At 32.8% G+C, this 16926-nt stretch overlaps 1 protein-coding gene across 3 annotated transcripts in view; it reads right to left on the bottom strand.

Moving 5' to 3' along the window:
* Positions 1–16926, bottom strand: part of TOX (thymocyte selection associated high mobility group box) — a 352655-nt gene that overhangs the window by 178140 nt on the left and 157589 nt on the right. For 2 of the 3 annotated variants that reach the window (XM_051970152.1, XM_051970154.1), the window contains exon 2: positions 5112–5177. The exons of the other annotated variant lie outside the window; for it this stretch is intronic. In XM_051970152.1, coding sequence (XP_051826112.1) covers positions 5112–5177 — 66 coding nt within the window. The remainder of the gene's footprint in view (positions 1–5111; positions 5178–16926) is intronic. 3 annotated transcript variants of the gene reach the window in all.

Below are 16926 nucleotides of genomic sequence, written 5' to 3'. Positions count from 1 at the left end.
CCAAAGAAAGCACACTGGGAAATGAATGTAAACTTTGTATTTTTGTTTTTCTTCCCAGGTTATTTTTAACCTTCTGAATCCAATTCTCCCTGTGCAACAAGAGAACTGTTCAGTTCTGCAAACATATATTGTATCTAGGATATACTGTAACCTATCTAACATATATAGGACTGCTTGCCATCTGGGGGAGGGGGTGGACAGAGGGAGAGGAAAAATTGGAACAGAAGTGAGTGCAAGGGATAATGCTGTAAAAAATTACCCTGGCATGGGTTCTGCAATAAAATGTTATTTAAAAAAAAAAAAAAAAGAGTTAATCATTTCAATTTTCCTTTCTTTGTATGATGGGCCTTACAAGATAATTTTTACATCATCATCAAAGTGGTCTTTCCTTATCAACTGGTATACATAACTACATACAAAGCACATGGGAGGTCCCAAGCAACTATTTAGAGAAAGTCCTTGGCACCAGAGTCAGGATTCAAGTATCATCTCTGATACAAACTAACTTCAAGACACTCAATTTCTCAATGTTACAAGCAATAATTAAGTAGTGTCTATTGGGAAAAAAAAAAAAAAGATGTTGACTTGCAATGGTACAAGTTCCTCACTAGGAACTCACTATGTTGAAGAAATTACAGGCCTAGTCAAATAATAATGCCCATGTTTCATATTTGAGATATTTTAATTATTATAAATTCATAAAATTAAAATAATTTTAAATTGTCATGACTAATTGAAGAACCTCTCTAATTATTATTTTTTTTAAAATTTCCATTATAGGAAGTCAGCTAAGTGGAGCAGAAGGGGAATGAAATCCAGAACACTCAACTTCTTAAGTTCAAATCTGATCTCTGACACTTACTAGATGGGTGATCTTGGGCAAATCATTTAATCCAGTTTACCTCAATTGCCTTATCTCTTAGATGGGCTAGAGAAGGAAATGCAAATTGCTCCAGTATTGTTTCCCAAAAACCCCAAATGTGGTCATGAAAAGAGAGACATATTTCAAAAAACTGAAAAACAAAAAGTTTGTATGCAATGATATTCAATTTGGGGAGGAAAAAACTACCATTAACAATAAACTTTTAAAAAAAGAAATCTAATCTTAATTTTTTTTTGCTTTTTCTATAACACTGGCCTCATAAAAGATAAATATAATTTCTGGAGTCATTGGAGTTAGCATTAGAGCTAGCGCTAAGCTATATACACTCACTACTAAGCTAGGACCTTTCATTTTTCTTGTCTAAAAGCCACTCAGATAATTCACATTCATAATTCAAAGATCCAATTTCTAACATCCCCTCTGATCAAACTCAAACTTACCTCTGTTGGAAAGTGAACAAGATCCTATATAAATGTACACACATACACACATACACACACACACACACACACACACACACACACTTAAAGCTGTACTCAAAAGAATCCAGAATGTAGTTTAAGCAAGGATGAACAAGGAACTAAATCTCTCGATTTCTTCGAGTCAGATTATGTGAATTCTCCATCCATTTGATTGGATACACTTTAATGAAAAAAAAAATTTAAGTTTTGTTGTCATTGTTATTATAATTATTTCTTTTTAAATTAGGGAATCATGCTTCCTAAGTTTTTTCATGCAACAAAAATGAGATATATTTCTACCATTTCAGAAGGCCCAACTAGAAAAAAATAGGGTCCCATGCCTGTGGGATTGAATGAATTGTTTACAACTGGCTCATGTGAAGGTCTCTTCATAGGAAAAGCCTAAACTACTGGAAGAATCCAATTTGCCTTTCTCATGCACTGATGTGACCTGACATATGGATTGGGAAAGAGTGGCCTAGACCAGTAGAACTCAAAGTGACCCAAATGAAGTGAAATAAAGGGCACATAACATGAAAGAGACTTCTGTCTATTGGACTTTGATGTTAAAAGACCTGGGTTTGAGTCTCAGTTATAATCATATGCAAACTTTGGGAAATTCTTTTACTCTCTTAGACTTCAGTTTCCTCATCTCTAAAATGAAGGATTCAGACTATGTGATTTCAACACTCTTCCAACTCTTGAGTCTATCATCCTGAATTTCCCAGTCCAGAAGACTGATCAATTCACTATCATTTTCAATTCATTCTAATATTATGTGAATCATTTAGAAAGAAAGAACATATTTTATATTGAATCGCATGCTTTTCTTAAGTAACATGAGCAAACACTTAAAGACCTTTTCCATTTGTATAATTCAAACTCAATCTCCTGGAAGAATAAGTTAAATTGGTTATAAGTGAAACACTAAGAGGTCACCACAATTAGAAGTATTATAAGGCAATGTGGTAAATGTTCGAAGAATGAAATCCAGAGAGCAGTAGAAATGTCATATGTTTTTATTACATAGTTGGCAGGCATATCATGGGTGGTGTAATTAATTTAAAAGCTGCCTACCAACTACAGAATTAGGTCCAAAAAAGGCTTGTGTACACTAGCATAAGAGGTATAGAATGCATGCAGTAAAGAGTAGTGCCAAACAGCCCTTTGGGACTGTCTAAAAGAATATCATTAATTTTTACAGTATACTTACACTCCTGGCTCAGTTCCAGCAATGGCTTTCTATAAAAATCATTTCAAGTATAGAATTATGCTATTTGCTTGCAGCAACATCACAGGAGCAGTAGTGTGCCATATGTTGCTACTTAGCAACTTAGTCTATAAGTCCCAGAGCATGTACGGATTTGAAAATTGAACAGAAATTATAATTGTTGAGTGATGCTGTGAGGCAAGTTGTCTAAGATTACCAAACTATGCAGATGTTTGATGTTATGTAGGAAAAAGAACAAAACTATTTTTTTTTAGCTGCAGGATGACTGAAGTCTTATTTATGTTAGCCTAAAGGGGATAAATTGATTAAAATTCCCTAAAAATAATACCAGGTAATGGTTTTGTGAAAATACCATATTACAGTGAGGGAAAAAAAAGACAAAGGGGAGGGGGAAGACCTCAAGTGTAAATTCTGTTAAGATTATTCAGTGACTTTAATTTGTAAACTTAATTTCTCCCAGTATATAAACTATTTTATGCTAACTGAATCCTTAGCAAAGCTCAATTTAAAAAAATACTTTCAGAAAAAAGTTAAATTATTAAAAGAAAATTAATTGGTTTCTGGGTCAGAAACCTACCATGATTTTCAAAAACACAAAAAAATCATTTGGGATTATTATTTTTTCCTTGATAAATGAGATCTCTGGTATTTAAAATGTGCTTGGTGAATACATGGCATAAAAATTTAAAACTCAAAATGCTATTTGATTTTTAGACTGATGTTTAAATTATCCAGGGTACTTCTATTAAAAATCTAGAGAGTGGTGCTAGGGGGAGCAGAAAGCATATATCAGCTGCAAATTTACAATGCTTTCTTCAAAACTCTTCAAGACCAACCTAATGATTCTCTGAAAGGTAGCAGCTGCTTTATAACAGTAATCATTCACTGAGTTTGTGTTTCTACTGTTTCAAACAAATTCAATTAGCCCCTGCACTTCAAAACCCTAAAGGCACAAATGAGACGACATGAGGTTGCTTTAATCTAATAGTAATACTAAACTTGTCAGTACAGTTTGGGGATTGATGGTTGGAAAAAAAATTAATAATAACATTTTTCATTTTTTAATCAAACTATTCCATTCACAGTCACCTATGGATCTTAGAGCATTTTTAGCTGATAAATTTAGTCACATGAGAATACTAAATGCAAAATTAAGGCTTCCAAAAATCTTTGCTGCAGCAGACCAAAAAGAAATCTAGTCTGGAGATAATAGACATGCAAAATAATGGTTTTGGTTTAAACCTAAGTGTTAATTTAAAAATACTGTTGATCAAAGAATGGAAGTTTCAAAGCAATTGTATATTTTCCCTATCTAACTATAGTCAATTTTTGAAAGATAGACTAGAATGTCAAGATTACAGACAGTTGAGTACTATCTTTTTCATATAGTGAAGGTAAGTATTTAAAATCATTGCCTATGTATTCACAACCCTGCTGTTCTGAATTTTAAATTTAAAGCTGAAATGATTTTACTACTGCTATAAAAAACAAGGAAGAAAAGGTCCTCATGATGATCATACCCAATTTTTCTTAATCCGCCTCTCCTACCCTGCCTCTATTTCCTATATTACTGTTCTTTGCATTATATATACAATCTAGGACAATACTAATCAGCACATTTAATTCTCAATTTTCTCTTTGGAAAAAAGACCTTAGTTTAAGTATCTGACAAAAAAAAATTACCAAGCATTTCTTTTCTTTTTCCCCACCTTGATTAAAGGTGCTTATTTTCAAAACATATACATTGATAATTTTCACATTTACCCTTGCAAAACCTTGTGTTCCAATTTTTTTAACCCTCCCTAACCCCTCCCCATCCATGACAAGTAATACAATATATGTTAAACATATGCAATTCTTCTATACATATTTCCACAATTAAAGCATTTCTTTTACAAATATAATGTTTTTGTTTCCATTGTACTTTTATCATTGTTGTTTCTCTTGACTAAATGCTTTGCCAACTCTTTCCAGCAAAATGGATTCAACCATACCTTTGAAGGGCCTCATCATATTATATATTTTTGGCCTGGATGTGAAAACCTCACAGTAGATTTTGAGAGAATCATTATAGTACTGCTGATGGTTTCACTCTTGGCAAACCTTCTCCAGCCATATGATTTCTGCTCTAAATGCAACACTTGGTTAAAACTGGCCTAACAGCAGATAATTAAAGCTATTTGTGACATGTGCAGCTTATAATGATTAACTTGTCTGTAGTCAGGAGCACAAATAACCTGCACCTGTAAAGACTTTATTTCCTAAAGGTAAAACAACTGTTTAGGAAAGATCATGCTGGCAAAACAGCTGCTTGCATTCTGGAGAGGAAGCAAGGTAGCATCTTTCAACAAACGCCAACTCCGGTGTTTTATCAGCTCTATCTCATTAACTGGAAACAAGGCTTAAATGCTTTGTTTATAAATTATGATTATTCCTGATTGCAGCAGTTACTGATAGTGCCACTCATTTGCAATGCAACTCTTTGAATTTGTTTAATTACAATTTGAAACAAGACAGAGAAGATTAATTAACCCACCTGGCTTGCTGGCACATAGTCCTGGCTCGGCTCTGTCATACTCATATACATGTTCTCACCGTCAAACTGCGAATGAAATAATAGTAAACATTCAGCAATCTTGAATGTTTTTCTACATCGACTGGAAAACAGTAACCATAAAAATATACTGCAGCCTGGAATATGGGAAACCTGTCATTCGCTGAGCCCATCTTGTCTTTGATGTTCCTGTTGTCATCCTCATTGACCCTGGATGTCAGTGATTGGGAGTAATTAGTGGTCTAGTAATTACAGCAAGTAAGCCCGAAATGAATGGTTTCCTTTCATCTGCAATCTGTTTTAAAACAAAATGGCTCATTTTGTTCACCCTGTCTACATATTGCTGTTTGGTCGTAATGAAGGATTAAATGAATGGCACACTTTCTGACAAGAGGAGATGAAAATGGAAAATGTACTGAAGCACAGCTCAATGGATTCTAACTTTAGATCTGAGAAATGAACAAGTGCAGAGTTTTCAAAACAAATTAAAAGTGGTCTCAGCAGAAGACTCAAGTGAAAATTTTATGGAAAAAATACTGTAATATATGGATATATAAATCCATATTATATATATGTATATATATATATACATGCATATAAGTGTGTATTGTGTGTATACACACACATATATTTATTTATTGGATAGAATAAGTGGCAAATAATTGTGGAGAAAAATGCAACTGGTTAATATATAAAGTTTAGAATATGCCATCTTAGTTGTTAAATCTATCCTTCCAAAATTACTCAGCTGTAATCTGAGTTACCAAAATCTGGAAAGCAAAATGTGCCCAATGATTAAGGAATGATTGGACAAATTAAAATGTTACTGACCAAATGGCATATTAATTGTCCACAAGGAAAGACTGAGATAAAAAAATAGAAAAATTCTAAGAGTTGTATGAAGTGATGTGAAATTAAGAAGCAACACAGTTCTGGTCAGTTACAATGGTTAATATAAACACTATGCTATCAGACTTAAATGCAAACTCCTTTAGGACAGGATCTGTTTTATTTTATACTTTATAAGCCCAGTGCCTGGAAGAGTATCTGACACATAGCAGGCACTTAACAAAGGCTTATAGACTGATTAAAGGACATTCTTTTTCTTTCTGTTAATAACTGAAACAGTTTTCAAGGAACGTACTTTGTATGGATGTTTTGTTTTTTGAGGGATGGTATCTATTATATAGATTGACAAATACAATGGGGCATCATAATGAAATATATATTAAGTTCAAATATAAAAGTACTATTTTTTTGCTGTGTTACAGTGATACAAAGAAATAGTCATTATAATAAATTCATATATTACAGATACATAAACACACAAAAACTATTCTAATAGCATTTTATTTTTTCAAACACATAAGATATTTCAATATTCATCTTTGCAAACCCTTGTGTTTCAATTTTTTCTCCCATCCTTCTCCTCACCCCCTTTCATAGACAGCAAGCAATCCAATATAGGTTAAACATGTGCAATTCTTCTAAATATATTTCCATATTTGTCATGCTTCACAAGAAGGTAAAAGAAAAAAAAAAACATGAGGGAAAAAAAAAACAAGCAAACAAACAAAAACAACAAAAAATGAAAATACTAGACTGATTCTCATTTAAGCTCTGTAATTCTCACAACCACCATTCTAATAGAAAAAATGCTTTAGAATCATAATACTTCATATTTTGTTCCTAAGTGATTGGATTCTCTTCTAGTCTACAAAACTCAAGATGTCTATGATATTAACATTACTGTGTCTCATTCAATTAAAAAAATTCATAATTTGTGATTCACATATGATCCTAAACATAAATACAATTAATTATGAAAGAAATGGTTGGTAATACCATTCAGAAATAGCACTTTTATAAAGGTTCAACAAATATTCATTTAAATTATTCCATTGATATATAATATGTCTAAAACCAGCATGCGGCCCACAACTCTCCTGAATGCTATCTGAACCAGGTTAAAAAACCATAATTGGGAAATATTTCAGAAAATAAATAAAAATAGACTGAAGCATACATAATGTTAATATGTGATTTTCTAAGTCAATATGTTGTCTTCAAGGATACTTATGTATGGTTTAGTGACTCCACACTTATATATGATTAGTAGACACAACTAGTCTAAGGTACCAAAAAGTCAAAAGACATACTTAATATTTTATTGAAATATGTGTGAAAAGATAATAAGATATTCTCATTTACACCAACTAAAGTCTTTTGCTTTAATACAGAGGGTAATTGATATCACTTTCCCTGCTTCTCTCCCAAATCCTGACTATCTAGTATATTTTGTAGACCATAATGGAATGGCAAACATTTACTTAATATTTCCCCCAAAGTTGTGTATTTGTTTCTGCTTTTTTCTCCAAAATTGAATAATTAACTAACTCTACCTCATCATGCTCCAAAATGTATATCACAGGATGTAATAATGCTTGTACCAAGTACTTTTCATTTTAAGTATTATTTCTCAATTTGGTTTTGCTAGGTAATTAACACTTTATAATAAAAGTGATCTTATAAAAAGCATCAATGTTTAAGATTATGTTTTGACCTGAATATGGAATTATGACACAATTTGAAAATTTTTCTCAATGGCAAGATCATGTGGAATTCACTAAACCACTTCTCTTCAATTTTATCTGTTATAATCACAAGAATCAGCAACATTTGAACTATTTCTATAGGATCTGCACATTAAGAACACTTGCAAACAAACCATAGCTGTCAAACAAAATATTAAGTAAATAATGGGATAAGATAAAACCCATTATTTGAGGAAAAAAAATTTAGAACTCATTTCAAAGTGTCATAAAACAAGCCAATTAAGCAATAGGACTGGCTGAATATCATTTCATGTAGTGGGTCATTAATAATTAATAAATATCCACTGAATTAAATTGAATTTAAATTTAAACAATCAAAAATCAAGAGATAGATTCTACTATAATATACTCAAAGAAATTGCAACTTCTCTAAAATGCTCTTTCTGAAAGACTATAAGGCTATAATAAGATTATGGATTTAGTGCTAGAAAAGACCTAAGGTAATCCAATCCAACTCTCTTATTTTTAAAATGGAAAACTAAGGCTCAGAAGTTTGTTTCTTGCCCATTGGTGACAGAGTTGGCAGAAGTAGGATTTAAGTTTAGGTTCTATGTGACTCCCAATTCAGTAGTCCCCTAGAGTATTTAAACAATTATTTCTCTTTAAAATATGATTCATTTGGGTAAAATTTTAACATGTAGGGAAAAAATTAAGGATCTCAAAATATCAGTATTAAACAATTTGACTATGGCCATACATAGCCCACCTACTTTGCATTGATGATGGGCCAGAATATAAACAGGCATTTTCTCTTTAGCAGGCATTTTCTTTGCCAGAATGCATATGAATTTTCTTTTTTCCTAGCAATTTCTTGAGGGAATAAAAATAGCACTGATTTTTGTTCTAACTAAAAAAAAAACAAGTTTTCTTTTGGGAACATACTTCCCATGATAATTTTTTCTTGTTAATTATTTTAAAAATGATTAATAGCTAATGAATCGTTACTTATGAAGTATATTTCTAAAGGTTGTGGATTTGGTCAAGTACCATAGTTTGTCAGCTGGAAGCAATGTTTGCTTTTATAACATTCTATACTTTTAATGTACTTATATTCTAATCTGTATTGAAATTATGTACATATATGTCTCCTCTCTTCCAAATCAATGCTAAATTCCTTGATGTTGAAGGTCATGTTTTCTTTATCTTGGTATTTTTTGCAATGTCTATCTAATAATGCAAAATACAAGCTAGGCACTTACTGAATATTAGCTGTATGAATGAAATGAGAGAATTTGTTTTTGGCTTGAGGAAGGGGTAAAATAGTTTCTGGAATGTGGCCACAAGATTATTTTAATAGCAGATCACTGCTAACATTTCCATAGCTTTTTAAGATTGATGGAGCACTTAAAATCTCATTTAGTCCTCAAAATAACCATGTGAAGTAGGTGCTATTACCCCCATTTTACAGATAAGGAAACTGAGTTTTAAAGTTTCCATTGTTTGCTCAGGATCACTCAACTACTTTTATCTTAAGGAAGGATGGAAGAGAGGAAGAGAGGGAGGGAGGGAAGGAAGAGAGGAAAGGAGGAAGGGAGAGAGGAAGGAAAGAAAGGAGGGAGGAAGGGAGCAAGGGAGGAAGGAATGGAGGGAGGAAGGGAGGGAGGAAGGGAAAGAGAGAGAGAGGGAGGGAGGGAGAAAGAAACTGTGTCCCTAATGAACTCACATTCTATTGCGAGCCAATTACAGCAAGGGCACTGATTGTTAAATTGTGACCCCTTTGAAAGTTTTTTGTCTTACTTTGTATCTCCAGTGTTTAGTGCTATTCATGGCAGAAATAGGTGCTTAATAAAAGAGTGCTGGCTTGTTTATTTGATGGATTAGTAGATGACTGATACAGACCTATATGCTAGGAAAGCCAAGGGATCTAAAAGAAAACAATACATAAAAATTACTAGGTATTCAAAGTTTGGCTCTAGATTTCCCCAGAGATAATAACTGTGTTATTATTTATTATGAGGCATATTAATTGCCTGGGTAGAAATTATAGAGTCAGTGCTCTATGAGTGAAACTAACAATCAATCCCGCTGCCATATAAATTGGTTTTATTACAAAAGTGCTTATGACCACTCAAAAATATGTAAGAACAAACAAAATTCTCTTCTCTACCACAGAAAAGTAGATGGTTATATGATTGCCAAGGTGTAAGCACAGAGAGAAAAGTGGCAAAAGTCTGATGGCTCTTGGCTTCACAGGGGATATGTTCCCGCTTCCATGAAGACAGTGGTAGCTCACTATGCTTAGTTTGGTAACTGTAAGTTTCAGCATATCACTCCCTGGACCAGCACTTTCTGAATGTTTTAGCATCATATAATTTTAGCCAGTTTTCAGCAGAGATAAAAATCCTAAAATTTTGGAGTTAGAAGGAACTTTACAGATTACTGGTTCAAACAACACATTTTCAGATTTTACTTACATAGAAGGATTGAACCCACTGAGAGGGAAAGCAGCTTGCCTAAAGTTACATGACTAGGCAAGAAAATCCAGCTTTTTTGATTCTAATTCAGTGCTCTTTCCCTTAGTCTATTCTAATCTATGCACTCTTTTCTGGAAAAGAAAGGAAGAAGGAAACAAACACCCCCTATGGATGAAGTACTATGCTAAGTGCTTTTTAAATATCATCCATTTTGATCCTCACAACACTCTGGGAAGTAAATGCAGTTATCTTCCTCATTTCTCAGTTGAGGGAATTGGGGCAGAGAGGTTAAGTAGTCCATGGTCACAATAACTAGTAAGTATGTAAGGATGGATTTAAAATCAAGTTTTTCTGACTTTAGATTTACTACTTTATCCACTAAACCACCTAGCTTGATTATCATAATTCCTCTCCAAGGACTTTAAGACACAGCATCCTAAATAGAATTTTCAATAATAATAATAACAATAATAATGATGACAATAAACATTTATAAAGTGCCTTATAGTTTGCAATACACTTTTCAAATATTTTGTTTTACCCTTACACCAACCCTGGGAAATAGGTATATACCACAATGTGCATCTTTCTAACAGCACTGAAGTTTTCAAAGAATTGTCTTACTAAAAAAATAGTGACAGTGAAAGTCACTTGTTATCAGAGTACAGAAATATCTTGTACTACATACATATCAAAAAAAAAAAAGAATCAGATACTACTAAACTAACATCATGGCTTGCTATGCAACTTATTATATCTATGTAGGGAGTGGGATGTGATGGAGTATCAATGAGAGGATGTATGTTTATTTAGCATTCAGATTCAAGGCTGCATGTGTTGATGCCAGATAGAGCCTTGAATCTGTTAGCCTCCATGTCATGCACTGGTTGAATGAAATGGTAATACGGAGCACAGCAGGTCATTAAAAGCAGCTCTGACTGAGGAAAGAGAGAACAGACAGAAGAGTGTATCAATATCCAAATAGAAGAAAGTGGGAGTACCACAAGGCTCTTTGTGTGATTGTGTTAAAGCCAGTGAGCCTCTGTAGCTGAACTAGAAAATAGTAACCCTCTCAGCTGGTCTCCTGTTCATTTAAAATTGAGACCAAACACTATTCTACCATTCTGAACTGTATGAAGAAGTAGGAGTGAAAACATAAATTTGTTTGATAAGCTTACCATTCCACAAGTTAAAAAGATGTTGCTACGAAGGCCTATAAAATAGAGACCTAATTTTGGTCCCAATTCTAAACTTTCTCATATGAGAATAGTGACTTATATTCATTATCTGAAGATGGATTTGATCTTTTTAAAAAGTGAAGAATCCTTTCAAACTGCATTTAAAGAATCAAGTAAATGACCAAAATAGGTAACTACACTTGGGGTCCAGAAATAAGATATGACTATAAAATAATGTGACTGTTTTTCTTTTGCTGCCCCACACATAATCTTTGAAAACAATGCCAAAAAAAATTTGCAAGAATGCTTTGAGCACTAGTGTCCTTACTGGAATAAATGCTTCACCTCCTGTGGAAACTATTTTGAAGGGCAATGTTCTGATATGATCCGTAAAACAGTCTCATTATTTCATAGCAAAGCTATGTATTTCTTTTATCTTTACAATTTTGTCCTAAAGTGTGACTTATTCTTTTTTAAATGATTCAGAAGTGTAAAGGAGAAGAGAAAATTTTCATCACAAGTAAGTGGAAGACATAAAGGGCAATAACTATGTAAGTGATGAAGAGTTAGTTCTAATGAAAAAGAAATTGGAAATGCTGACAAATGTAACTTTGCCTTGGCATCATATTAAAAACTAGTCCTCACCATTCAATGAATGATGTTTCTGAATTTCTTTAATTTTGTGGAGAGTAGCAACATTCTTCCAAGCTATCCAGATGCATAACTTTGGTATTACCCATGAATCTTCCCTCTCCCTTGTCTTTTCTATTTCCATAACATCTCTCACACCTGTTCCCTTCTCTCTATTCATGGAAATACATGAATTACTCCTTTTCCTTCATGACTGCAATAGTCTCATGATTAATTTCTCTGTTTTAAACCTTTTCCTCTTCAATGTAGCCTACAATTGGTTGCAAATATGGTTCTCCTAAAGTGAAGATTCAACCCTATTTATTAAACTCCAATGACTCCTTGTTACCAATGGGATCAAATATTAGATTCTCTATTTAACTGTGAAAGTCCTTCACTATCTAGCCTCAATGTATCCTGGTAGGCAGTGCCACCATCTAAATATTTAATTTCTGTCTTTCTATCACCAATGCTTAGCCTTCAGCTTGACATGTAGTTAGTATTTAGTAAATGCTTTTTGATGAATGAGAAGGCAAAACCTTAAGACACAATTCCAAACCTGTTCTTGTGTATATAATGGAAATGAATGAAAACTAATCAAAACCCCCATGAGAAAATTCTATTGGCTGACTAAACTACCAAAAGACAGCCAAGGGGAAAATTTATATTAAATAAAATTGGGTCATGATCTATTATTCCATAAGGGATTCCAAATTTAGAAAATTCTATATATGCAAAATAATTGTCACTTCTGCTATATATAAGGGCATATAGCTAAAAAACTCAAGCTTTCAACTGAAATTTAGATGAGCACCAGGGGAAAGGAGATTGGATTTAATGTCTGGCTTCTCTTTGTCATATTTCAGTAAAATGTTTCTGAATCTATAAATTAAAAGAATAATTTGCCAAGTATACTCATATTTTCTGATACTCCTGACCCATGTTCAGAAATTTCCACACTTTATTAACTTTCACTTCATTTACCACAGTTCCTAAATCTTATAAAGATGGGGCATGAAACATCTGAGATTAATTCCTTCACTTGGGTGTGTAGATTGTTTCACTGCTAGTACAATTCCTTGGCACCTTCAAAACTTTTCAACATCTGTCATATAGGAGGAAAATGTAAAAGCCCCTTTCTGCAAAAATTTGTGTAGACAGTCTAGAACAGTGTGTTCAATTGTGAGAATCTTAAAATCATAAAGATAACAGATTAAAGGAAAAATGAACAAAGAAATAAAATTTAAAATTACGGCATTGCAATGGCTCAAGTAAGAAAAATTTTAAAAAGAACATATTTATAAATTGGCTAACTTAACTGGAATAAAATGGAATATAATGTAAAGAAAAAATATTTGTTAAGTAGTGAAAGAATATACTACATAACTTTAAGATTTAAAAGGAATAATTTTAAATTTTGAAATTAAGGTATAGAATAATTACCATTTAACTTATTACTTACTCAGCTCAATATAGTTTTAACTAGTCATAATAGTATAGAACACTATGGAATCAATTTTATTGTCATTAAAGTATCTTGCTTATAGAGACCTTTGATAGGACAAACATTTAAAGAAAACAAAAGGAGTGGTATTTTGGTAACTTTTCAAAAACCAAGATCAGTTAAAAATACTACTTTACAATGTATACCATTCAGACATGCACCATTTTCTTTTCAATACATTTGTTTTTCCCTTTCAGATTGGATAAGGTTTCACAGGTCTTACAACTGAAAGTCTACTAACATTTTAACTAACTAAATATCAGAAAAATGCCTAAAAATCATTTACTTCAACTAGACATTTATCCACTAGTGCGCTACCCTTTATTTCAGTTGAAAGAAATATCAAAGGTCATTCAATCCATTTTTCTATAATACAGATGTAGCATTCTCAAAATTCTTCTAACATTGTAATTGTAGGTTTTTTTGCCTAGCCTCCAATATCTTTGAGCCCACAATCTCCTATCACTTTGTCTGCTGCCTCGTTTACAATTTTGTAATGATTACAATGATTTCTCTAATCTTAGTTTGTATCTTTTTGACTAATTATCCCTCTTCCTCCAAATTACAGAAATCCCACAAGTCTTTAGAGTTTTGCTCCTTGTTTTTCTTTTTGCAATTTTAATATTTATAATGATTCTAGCCATTTCCCTTTGGTCATTTGACCAAACATTTCATCCCTTTTTGTCCTCTGCCAGCTCCTTTCCCATTTGTCAATGTCCTTTTCATAGCATGGTGCATTACCTCAGATGGAATGCAATATTCTATCCATAGCCTTACTTATGTAGCCTGGAGAGAAATGATTGGGTTTCTTTGTTTTACACCCCACGAATATGCCCTAGCATGGAAATATCTGTTGTTCTTTTGCATAAAACTGTGCCCAGAAACTATCATGGCAAACTTCCAAAGGGCTTTAACTACCTACTATGGCACATTAAAATTAACTTGTAATAGTTTCTCATAGTTGTAGCATGAACAATGCTTAAACATATTCTTTATTGGTAGAATAAGATCAAATAGAATACACCCTCAAACTTCCATCTGCTTTCAGAAGAAAAATCACATCAGCCAATATTCATGTTTTAAGCATCTCAAGTTGAATATAGAATACATATGCCTGGGTATTCCACGTTAGCTCTGAATTCATGGTTTTTCTGAACATACAAAAGAAAATAATATGAGTTTCTTCTTACAACTGCTTTGTATAGGCTACAAAGCCACTATCAAGACTAGAATAGCATTTATCTGCATCATGCTAGCCTAACACAGTCTAGGACTGTCAATTAAATGGAGAGACCAGGGTAAGCATTATGCATAGTTTTGGACCTGGAATAAGAAAGAATTGTTTGTAAAATCCCATCTCAAACTCTTGCTATCTGGGTGACTGTGTGGACAAAGCAAACTTTTTTTCAACTTAGTTTCCTCATCTGTAAAATGGAGAAAATAATACATATTGTACTTCTCTCACTAAATTTTTGTGAAGATCAAATCTAAGAGTGTAAAGTAATATAATGTTTAACTTTCTTTGACCTCAGTTTCCTCATCTATAAATGAAATGGTTAGATTCGATACCTTCAATGTTTCTTCTAGTTCTATACCTATGATATAGAATAATTTTCAAAAGTGTTAGAGCTGAGGGTTTTATGTATGTACGGGGGTTTTAATGGCTTACATTTATGCAGAATGCAATAGTTTGTAAAACAATTTCAGAAACATAATTTCATTTCATCTTCATGACAACACTCTGAGATAGGTAGTAGGAAAAATTGCTCTCCTTTGCAAATGAGAAATCTTGGGTCTAGTGAGGTGGTCATATAACTAATAAGGGGTAAACTCAAGACTTCTGACTTGAAGTCCGGAGATCTTTTCTTGATAATATTGTTAACTCTGACAGCACTACATAAAATGCTAAGGTGAAAGATCTTATCCACCTGTATTAACTTATCAAAACATATAAGTAAAGTTCTGAACCTGAAGTCAGGAAGATCTGAATAAAAAGAACCTGTAAAACTTACTATTTGATCCCAAGCATGTCACTCAACTCAGTTTCTTCATCTATAAAATGAAGATAATAATAGCAATTTTGTTCCAGATTTAGAAGATCAAATGAGATATTAGTAAAGTGCTTTGTAAATCTGAAGCACTATATAAATGCTAACTGCAAATGCTAATAACATCAGACACTTATATAGCACCTTAAGATTTGCAAAGACATATCATGTGGTAAAAGTGACAATTTATGAGAAACATGAAAAGAAATCTTGACCTTCTAAACTTTGAGTTCTAGTCTTACCTCCTTATTTCATCAATTCACTTGATCACTCAGGTCAAATCACTTATTTGGACTTCTGGTTTATTTTCAAAACAGAAAAACCAATCTTGATTGGAAGAGATAATTGCCTACCTTTATTCCTTATAAATTTTTTTTTTTTTTACATTTAGCTTGGTACTGCTTAAATTTTAGGAAGTTCGGGGATATGGAAAAACATTTTCTAAAAAACCATACAGTGGCAGCATCTTGACTAGTTCCAAGCTCATCTTTTCCCATTTAGCAGTGTTCTATGATTATTTGTGAGTGAAGGAGGACTATTTCATAAAGACCTGATAATACTAATGTGTTGGGGGATGAAGTGCTTGCCTCCTGTGGAGAATTTATCCAATCCTCCCTTCCTCAATCAAGGGCATTAATAGGAGCAAAAAGAATGGGAATAATCAGACTCAATAATACTTCATTGACTTCAAGAGACCTTGTTAATATGTGTTTAAAATGGATTCTGACAAAACAGATGATATTATAATAGTCAAAATTTCTATAGCACATTATGGTTCAAAAAGCACTTCACACGCATTATTTCATTGTTCCTCACAATAAGCCTGTGAGTTATGCCTTAAAAGTATCATTATCACAACTTTACATGTGAGGAAACAACCTCTAAGAGATTGCCTAGGGTCACACAGCTGATTTGTCTATCTAGAGGAAAGGTTCTTATCTTAGAGATGCTCATGACAACGTGTAAAGGTTTGCAATAAATACATTTTATTCTCATTTTACATCAGGAGAAACTGAGACTCAGGAGGATGATAGGATGACTTGTTCAAGGTCATGCAATTGATGTCAAAAAAGAAGAGATGAATTTAGAGCTTTATGACTCCAGGTGCAAGGTGACTTTCTTTACATTATATTCCCTTTCCACATAGATCATCAGATTTCAATATCTCCTAGTATTGAAGGAGTTCAGAAGAACAGATAATTTCAAATGTATTGGACTACCAAGATGTTAACACGACTCTGGGATATTTCTTTTTTTTTTAAGCAAATTTGTCTTTCATTTATGCTTTTAACAGGCTAATCAATTAAAGTCAGTTTATATTAGCTAATTATTCAATGACTATCAAAAGGGTGAAGAAACACAAAATTATGGTGACATATAGGAAGAAACCAGAAGGACAGAATATTAA

Source organism: Antechinus flavipes, chromosome 1 (genome assembly GCF_016432865.1).
Source record: "Antechinus flavipes isolate AdamAnt ecotype Samford, QLD, Australia chromosome 1, AdamAnt_v2, whole genome shotgun sequence".
Taxonomy (NCBI): domain Eukaryota; kingdom Metazoa; phylum Chordata; class Mammalia; order Dasyuromorphia; family Dasyuridae; genus Antechinus; species Antechinus flavipes.
Note: the sequence above shows the minus strand (reverse complement) of the source record. Positions and strands in the feature narration are given on the sequence as shown.